General features: G+C 36.8%; 1 protein-coding gene and 1 pseudogene across 1 annotated transcript; one reads left to right on the forward strand and one right to left on the reverse strand.

Annotated features, from left to right (window-relative positions):
• The first annotated feature begins 1065 nt into the window (after nucleotides 1–1065).
• LOC125194009 (acid phosphatase 1-like) lies at nucleotides 1066–1395 on the forward strand. Its single transcript, XM_048092003.1, has one exon. The coding sequence runs from the start codon at nucleotides 1066–1068 to the stop codon at nucleotides 1393–1395; it is 330 nt and encodes a 109-aa protein (XP_047947960.1).
• A 696-nt stretch (nucleotides 1396–2091) lies between these two features.
• Nucleotides 2092–5279, reverse strand: LOC125221356 (annotated as a pseudogene).
• Between the last annotated feature and the right edge of the window lie 4387 nt (nucleotides 5280–9666).

Genomic DNA, 9666 nt, shown 5'->3' on the forward strand with positions numbered 1-9666 from the left:
GCAAAAAAATTGAAATTCAAAAATGCGATTTGAATCAAATTGAAAATTAAAATTCGGTTATGAATTTTGGGTTTTCAGATCGGATCAAATATTTTAAAATACGAAGTAATCCAAAATCTTAAGGGTGTTTTGGTTCATTCCAAATTCCCAATGGTGTTTTAGACTTTTAGTTCATTTTAAATAAATAGCTGGTTTATGAACTAAAACGCTCTTTTTTCAAATTCGAAAATTTTAAAACTCAATATCAACCTTCCATTTTTTTATCTAGTAGTTGAGATTTGGTCTCTAGTTATGCACTAAATAGGTAGTGGTTCTATATCACTACTAAATGATTGATGTGACAAAGTGATAATGAGATGAACAAACTGACTTATGCACCCGTCATGGCCTCAGAGGCAAAATCGTTTGACGAGACACCTTGAATGTGATTTTTGCTTGTGCAGGTTTCCAAAAGGTGATTTTTCCTACTTCATGGACCCAAAAAGTGCAAATCTTATTTTCCAGGTACTAATTATGAATTCCTCTTTATATAAAATTGGTCTTAAACATATGTTCATTTTATCATTTTGGTCATAAATTTTATCTTTTGAATTTTTTTATCCTGTACATTTCAAATCGGATCACAATTAGTCTTCTGTTAGTCAATGATCTTAATCACAATTTTGACCAAGTTAAGCATTATTTAATCATCCAAATTATTTTTTAAATAAAATTATAAATTATTTGTTCCAAGTCACTTTCATCTTCTTCCTCCACATTCTATCAATGGCACATTCTATCAATGGCGGGGAGGGAGCGGAAGATTTTTACCATGAACCCGTCAGGCCGTCACTGCTTCTCCGGCACGACGTCACTCTGCCGCTAGGCCTCCTTTTTTATCTTATCCCCCACACGCCATTTTCATAGCAACGAACTAAAGTCATAAAAAAAAAGTTGAAATCCAGAAGAAGAAGAAAAAAAAAAAAAAAGAGATTTTCTGTTCACGTCACAAAAAGCATTTCTTCAACAGTTAAAAATCCCCAATTTTAAACCTTGGACCAAAAGGAATTATTCCATTGGTGCGCTATGATTCTATTGAAACAGCTCCTTCTATTGTCCTTGGTTTTGCCGTTCGCTTTCCCTAAAGACGCTGAGCCATCTCTGATCGTCCAAATCAACCAGCCACAGCTGGATAAACTCGACGCCCAAGCACATTGTACAAGCTGGAGGGTGGCTGTGGAGGCCAACAATCTGAGCCCTTGGAAGACGGTTCCTGAAGAGTGCCGTGATTATGTGATGGAATATATGAGAGGGAGAGGGTACCTCCTCGATCTCCAGAGGATCGCCGATGAGGCTGTATTGCATGCCAGAAGTGTTAAGTTGAACGGGGGATGGGAAATTCGCCTGGGTTTTTGATGTGGATGAGACTCTGCTTTCGAATTGAATTGAATTCCGACCCATATAAGGAAATTAAGCAGCCGCAAGTCGACCCATACAAGGTCGCCATCGCAGATTTTTGCGCCGGTGGGGGATAAGATAAAAGAGGAGGCCCAGCGACGGAGCGACGTCGTGCCGGAGAGGCTAGTGCACGGTGAAAATCTTCCGCTCCCTCCCCGCAATTGATAGAAAGTGGAGGAGGAATATAAAAGTGATTGAAATAAATAATTTATGATTTTATTTAAAAAAATAATTTTGATGATTAAATAATTAAATATTGCTTAACTTGGTTAAAATTGTGATTAAGATCGTTGACTGTTAATATACAGAATTGTTAACGGATGATCAATTGTGATCCGATTTGAAATGTACAGGACCAAAAAATTCAAAAGATAAAATTTAGGACCAAAATGATAAAATGAGCATATGTTCAGGATCAATTTTAACCTTTATATATAATAAACCACGTAATAAAATTTTAAAAATAGAATACATATTAGTTCATTAAATTTCTTAAAACTCGTACCGAGTCAAAGTGAAACTTAATCTTGGACGAAAGGAGTAACTTTCATTTATTTATAACATAATACTTGCAATAAGGAGTACTTTATTTTACTATTTTTAAAATGAAAAAAAAGTGACTATTTTTCGATTGGATGGAATATATGCATATTATCATGCTTTGAGATCATCCGACATGGCTGATGGTATACAGTGGGTCGCCAGAATGTCCAAGGTAGCAGCTTTAGCAGTCGTCGTCTGGAGAACCACAAGCTGCACCAACAACAAGAAGATTGAAGGTGTTCAACAAATTACTATATTTGCCAATACTACAATTAACCAACACAAAATGCTCACCTTTTCATAGTCCAGATCAAACTTCAAACATTCTTCATTGCAGCTCTCCACCATGCTAGCCAAACTCTTCAAGTTCTTCACAGGCTCACCATTGAATGCAAGAATCTAAATGCAGACAAACAAAAGTGGTTCATATCAATTTATCAAATATAGACTCGTTTTTTTGTTGGTAGTAGCATTTATCTATCCTTGACTAAGCCTTGTATGAGAGGAGACTAGCATTTCCCACTAACCTGGGTGTTGAAGATATTCTCATATCCAATATTGATGTCAGCCGCAAGCACCTTCAGCAACAAGTGTTAACCACATAATCATCACTCACCGATGCAACATTGAACATACGCATTATGGTGTAGTCAAGATTAACCTGAGAAACAATGACGATTTGTTCATCCCGTTCCAAGCAACAGTTTGTCCAGTAACTTGTTTGGAGTTTGGCACTCGTAATCATTTCCATACTGGAGACATGGATAGAAAAGTAATTAAGATAATAAAGCTAGACTAACACACCCTTTATTGGATGTTAATATATGCTGTTGGGAGCAGAAGTCTAACCTCAGAACGTAGGTATGGTACAGAAAGAGTTGAAAAAACAAATCCCGCAACAATGTAATACGAAGGAGGTTTCCCCTTATTGTGAGCAGGAACGAGCCTTGTGTGCATCTCAAGTTTGACTTCGACCTTCAGCGTTTCTGCGTTACGCAGAACTTCAATTGCAGCAGTATCCCCAGTATCCTTTTGGGACACCAGGTAGCTAAAGCATATGCGCTCACCATTCCTAAATGGAACTGCATCCCAAAAATGATGTTATTGTATGAATCTTGTAGGTCTGTAATTCACTTAGTTATAGTTAAAGACCCTTTATCAGCATATACCTGTTCCATCATTAGCAATATGGACACCATCAAAGCTAAGTATAATATCTGATGGTTTCAAAACAGAAGACATTGGCGAAGTGGGGTTAATTCTTCTTACGCGCACACCCTTCTGATCAGGTTTCATCCCCACAGACAAACGCAAGTCCGGATTTTCGAGCTTTTGCCACTCCGCCCCAACATCCGGGAACCCTGGCAGGCAACGAATACTTCGTGTCAGTGACAGTGGAAGTATATTAAAAATAAGAAGAAGAAAAACAGCATGAGATAATACTTAATACTTAATGCATACTAGTATATTATAATCATTTGAACTGCAAACAAGTGCTCATGGTCGATGCATACATTAATTTTCTAATTTCCTTAAAATATTTTGATAACTTTACTAGATAATTAGAATAGGTAGATGACAAGATATAAATCAATAGTATTAATTGATTTTGATATTCTCTTCTTTTATTAATTAGGTTTTTCCTCTTAGTAATTTATTTCTAGGTATTCTTTTTAAGTTTTATTTTATGTTTTCTTCGTCTGTACAAAATTCTCATTGTGGGACTACAAAGAAGCACCTTTTGAATAGAAATTTTATGATGAGTTTTATCTCTTTTGAGTTTTTCTTTTAAAATTTTCAGTTCATTGAGTTATTTTATCTGGTTTATTAAATGACATTTCACCATCGTTTGTGAAGTCAATCATTCCACTTCACGACTTATCAACGGTTCCTTCATACCACGTCATTCGTCATTCATCCATCCTTATCCAATCCTGTCTTGTTTTCATTGCGTTTTAATCGTTCTTGAGGAAATACCTATATAGTACTACTAAGATACTACTCCCTCCGTTGCAACTAAGTTGAGTCAAAATTTTTGGTACAAAGATTAAAAAATTGTATTGAAAAGTAGGAGAGAGGAATGTAGTAGAAAAGATAAAGAAAAAGTAAAGTAATACTGATTGAATGTTTTGTTTTTTTGTCAAAAAAGAAAATGTCTTTACTTAATTGGGACGGAGGGAGCAGTACTTTTTTTTTATATTTTTTTAGTCTATTAGTATTATCATTTTCCAAAATCTAAAATACCATTCTCAGAGTCAAGATAGAAGAATTATGTCAACAAATATTGGCTATCCAACTAGAAAGAGACAACGAAAAATAAGAGAAGGCCAGAAGAAAACTTGAACCAGTATATGTTCGATTCTTGTCATAATCTCGGATGAAGTGCATAATGACCGGCGTCGGTATGACACAACCAACATTCTCAACATCCTCGTCCTTGAGTGACTGAAACGCGATCCCAACACACTCTCTCTTCTCATTGAAAACCGGTCCCCCAGAATTCCCAGAATTGATGGCTGCATCGGTCTGTAACAATCAAAATGTCAGAAAGGGTCCAATTAGAATTAGAATCTACGGAACTGAATTTGAATGAATTGAATTAGTATTCAATTTCAAATCCTTTCTTCAGTAAAAATGATAGTAGAACATGCGTGCAATGTGTGCAGTGTGTGTAGTGCGGGCAGTGTGCAGTGTGTACAATATGTTTTGTGTGCAATGTGTATCATTTGGAAATTAATTGAAGGAGCTCCTATATATGTATATACCTGCACTCCCAAAAGATCCGCTGATCCATGAACGTACGAAACAATTCCTATTCGCGAAACAACTCCACTCGTTACACAGATGGTATCGCCCTCGCCCCCAATCGGATAGCCAACAACGGTCACCGCATCTTGAAGCGCCGGCAGATCACCAAATTCTACCGGAGAGACTCCTTCCCAGAACTCCTCATCCTCTACTGTTAGCAAAGCTGTCCAGTATTATGCAGTTAGTTAAGGAGTACCATAATTTTGAATTTTCCCGCGTAAAAGCTGCAAACACAAATTAGTAAGAAAGCCTCACTCACCAATATCGCATTCTTCCCCAATTGCAAGCACGGTGGCGACATATTTGGTGTCTGAACCCCTCTTCTTCAGCTTAACCTGCGTATAGTGCTCTACAGAATGTGCATTCGTCAAAACCCTCCTTCCCTCGATAACAAAGCCGCTGCTGGTCGAACTGTACTGCCGATTTCTCTGCCACGGCAGCGAGAAGTTGGGGTCCGTGTGAAAACAGAAAACCTTCACCACCGCATCCATCGCTGGGACAGCCCTAGCCGCTTTGCGATCAACATTCGTGTTGATGAGCTCCACGTTATCGACTGTGACGCTGGTGGTTGGCGGGGAAGCTGTGTTATTGTGTTTGGTTTGACTGCTCATTTTGTTAATTTGTGTTGAAGCATTTTAGAGGGAATTGGGTTTATTTGTAAACATTTGCAACTCAAGTCTCTATCGCGTCCTTATTTAATGAATCCAATTCGATTATCTAAACTGTCCCGACAATCTGAAATCCGAATTATGAAATCTGGTCCAATCCGATCTAAAAAATTCAAAATCCCAACTATGAAATCCAATGTGATTTGAAAAACTTCTATTTGCATAAAAATGGGAATAGTCCCCAAAAATATATGCCTAAAGTACGACATAGATTTAGCGGTGCAAGAAGAGCGAAGATATAAATGCGTGCCCAAAGTTACGACGCTTAATATTGGTGGACACAATTTGGTTCAATTGGGGGGCTTAAGCCCATGTCAAGTTATTTTTAATTTTTTGTAACGTTGTCAAAGTTTTGATATGGTAGGAGAATCAAAAGCCACGATTGTCACTAACATATAGTACTATGAAAATTATAATCTCCAAATTCAAATTTCAAAATTTAGAATATACAGCTCATATCTAATCAATGATTTGCATATGTAACACTATTAAGCACGACATCGTAACAGAAAACGCACGTGACAGAAAGATAATTTTATGTGTATATAAGTTTAAAAGATAGAGATAACACTCGAAAGAACGAATATTTAAGCGTTTATCTCTAGCACGTGATGCGGATGAACTAATCGAATCTGACAAACGAATATTTAAGTTTTTTTTTATCTCTAGCACATGATGCGAATGATAATTGAATTTGACAAACAAATATTTAAGTTTTATCTCTAGCACATGATGCGGATGATAATCGAATTTGACAAACGAATATTTAAGTTTTATCTCTAGCACATGATGTGGGTGATAAAATAAAGTAATATTGATTGAATATTTTGTTTTTTATCAAAAAAAAAATGTCTTTATTTAATTGGAACGGAGGGAGTAGTACTTTTTTAAAAAATATTTTAGTCTATTAGTATATCATTTTCCAAAATCTGAAACACCATTCTCCCTCAAGAGTCAAGATAGAAGAATTTTGTCAAAACGCGATCCCAACACACTCTCTCTTCTCATTGAAAACAGGTCCCCCAGAATTCCCAGAATTGATGGCTGCATAGGTCCGTAACAATCAAAATTTCAGAAAGAGTCCATTCGGTATTGAATTAGAATTAGAATCTACGGAACTGATTTGAATGAATTGAATTAGTATTTCAAATTCGGTAAAAATGATAGTACAACATGAGTGCAGTGTGTATGCGTGCGCGCAATATGCAGGGTGTGTACAATGTCTTTTGTGTGTACATAAATTCAAAAGATAGAGATACACACTCAACGAACGAATATTTAAGTGTTTATCTCTAGCACGTGATGCGGATGAACTAATCGAATCTGACAAACGAATAATTAAGTTTTTTTATCTCTAGCACATGATGCGGATGATAATTGAATTTGACAAACGAATATTTAAGTTTTATCTCTAGCACATGATGTGGGTGATAATCGAGTTTAACAAAGGAATATTTAAGTTTTATCTCTAGCACATGATGCGAATGAACTAATCGAATTTGACAAACGAATATTTAAGCGTTTATCTCTAGCATGTGATGCGGATGTGACATTGTCACGACCGTAGTTAGCTAAGGATAGCATAACCCGGTTTATCGCGACTAAGGAGGGATTATAAGAAGCGGGAATAGAAATTAGGGGAGGTTAAGGTCAAGACATAGAATACACACAAATTATAATAATAAAGGATATTACTTAGCAAAATATACTCTCCCATTTCCCCCCCCAAAGGAGGGGTTTCCGGCTGGGAAGGTCCTTCCCACCTCCCCTTTCCCCCGTCCGTTCACGGCGGGGTATCCGTGACACAGTCCGAGCGGGGCCCCCCCGGGACCCAAGATTAAAATATATATCATCATTCATAATTCCTTGGCCTTAGCCAAAAAGGATCATACACAAAACATTTAGGGGAGACAATATCAATAAAATCACAACAGTGTTCTTTTTTCAAAAATAATTTGTATTTTTAGTATAAGAAAGCTACCTTGATCGCCATTTTTCCCTTACTTGACTTTTTCCCCTTTCATTCTTTTTGAACGACTTTTAAAATATCACAAAGGGGAAAGTACTATTTTAGTCTTAAAAGTATTCTAATTAAATTAGAGAACATGCCTCGAGCTTAATCTCTAAAAAAAATACTAATACTAATAATAATAATTATTATTATTATTATTATCTTTATCAATATTTCTAAAAAGCTTGTTTTATTTAGTTTCCCCCCTCTTTCATCTAGGAGAAAGAACTTCCCTCTCTTCCCGCCCCTTTTTCCGCCCCCGGGCCCCCCCCCGGGGCCTCCCCCGCCCCCGCGGCCCCACTCTCCCCCCATCTCTCCCCCCTTTTCTCTTTCTCTTTTCCCCGTCTCGCACCCCCGTGTCCCCCACTCCCCCGCGTGACCGCCCGTCGCGCCACCGCCACCACGGTTTGCCCCCGCCCGCCGGCCCCCTTCCCGGTCTGGGGCTGAGAACACGGGCCGCCGCGGGGGCCCCCCTCTTCCCTCTGTTTTCCTCCCCTTTACCGCCCGGGAGCACTACCTCCGTCCGGCCGTTTTCCAAAAGATAGGGGTCAACCTTCTTTGTTTATCTATTTTCCTCTCTCCCCTTTTACTTTATCAAGATTTTAATTTTAATTTTATTTATTTATTTATTTATTTATTTTTTTGATGATAAACTTTAAATTTAAAATTTCAATTTTTAAAAATAAAACGGACGATTTTGAGGTGGTTTTTTGATTGTCGGCGAAATTTTAGGTTCTTAAGTCTCCCAAAATTCCCATTTATTCAAGCTAAGTTCTTAGACCCCTTTAAAACCCCATTTCTAAGTTCTTGGGGCTAAGAACTGTTCTAGATGTAAATTTACATATACGCAATTCCATTAGATACTAATTTTGGGATTTTGGGCAAAAGGTTGCTTTATACCTATAAAAAAGATTTGGATACTAAAAATTTTCTTGAAACGATTTGCCTAATGTAAATATTCATGGATGCTAAATGGTGTTTCAAAAGGGTATGTTGTTTTTGTGTCAGTTGAGAAAGGGGAGAGAAAAGTAAGGGTTTTTTGTTTTTTTAGACGTTTTTCAAGTTTATATTAAGAGAGGGGTCTTGTGTTTTTACCTTGAAAGGTACTAGGGGGGCTTTTTTCTCCCCAAAATTGTCCCTTCCTTTGTTCCCTTGTATTATATTTATGTATATTGTCAATCTCCCCTTTGGGGAGGTAAAACAAAGGTTGCTATTGAAAGTTACCTACCTTTTGTAAAGTTTTATTTGCAAATCTCCCCACTTTACTATCCTTGTCCCTTTGATCGTTTTGTGGTTGTGAGTGAAACCCCTAAAAAAGTTGTTGTAAGGGTTTCTAGCTATTTATAGACCCTAAAATAGTCACTTGCTAGACAATGATTAAATGCAAAGATCCTTTTCCGGGACCAAATATCCCTTTTGGAGATATTCATCATTTTGAGTAAAATATCCATGTGGGAAAATTTTAAAAAAAAAAAAAGGGAAATATAGACCATTGGTTTGGTCCCTCCTTCATTAAAGCCCGAGCATGAAACCTTGGATTGAGACGTTTTATTTATCCGGGGGGCTTATATATTTGGTTAAAAATTTATTAAAAATTATACGGTGACATGTTTTTTTTCTCCTCTTTTTTTTTTTTTTTTTTGGAATTAATTCATTTGGGGAGATATTCCATCGTGCGACGACGGACATTTCCCTTTAAAAATTGGGGTTGTGAGATGGGCTTTGAGTTTGAGCTATTTATTGTAATAGATTAGATTTGTGAAAAAAAGACCTTTTTCGGGTGTAGATATTAGTTTTGGTTTTTTGATCTATTTTTTATTTTTTTACCCAAAGTTGGAATATATATATATTATTTACTACCACTAACGTCAAAATAAACAATAATGAAATTCTATCGTGATCCCCATTTTTCAAAGTCATTTTTTATATAATTAAGCCAATAGGGATTTTTAATAAAATTCTTAGCGGGTTTTTACATACTATTTAAAAGAAATTTGTCCCCAAAATTTTAAAATTAGGAAAAAACTCGGGGTATTTTTCCTTCATCTTTCTTCCAAACCCTTTCCCCCTGTGATTTTTTCCCCAAAAATTTCCGTAGAAATCGATTTTTTTTGGGGTTGTTACCCTTTTTTATCCCGATTGCCACCGGTTTTTTTTCAAAATCGGGGCGGGTTCCCACGATTTCTTCGTGACAATCAC

The sequence above is a fragment of the Salvia hispanica genome, chromosome 1 (assembly GCF_023119035.1).
Source record: "Salvia hispanica cultivar TCC Black 2014 chromosome 1, UniMelb_Shisp_WGS_1.0, whole genome shotgun sequence".
Lineage (NCBI taxonomy): Eukaryota > Viridiplantae > Streptophyta > Magnoliopsida > Lamiales > Lamiaceae > Salvia > Salvia hispanica.

Coding starts and splice junctions, on each gene's coding strand:
- LOC125194009 (XM_048092003.1), top strand. CDS start 1,066: ATGATTCTATTGAAACAGCTCCTTCTATTGTCCTTGGTTTTGCCGTTC.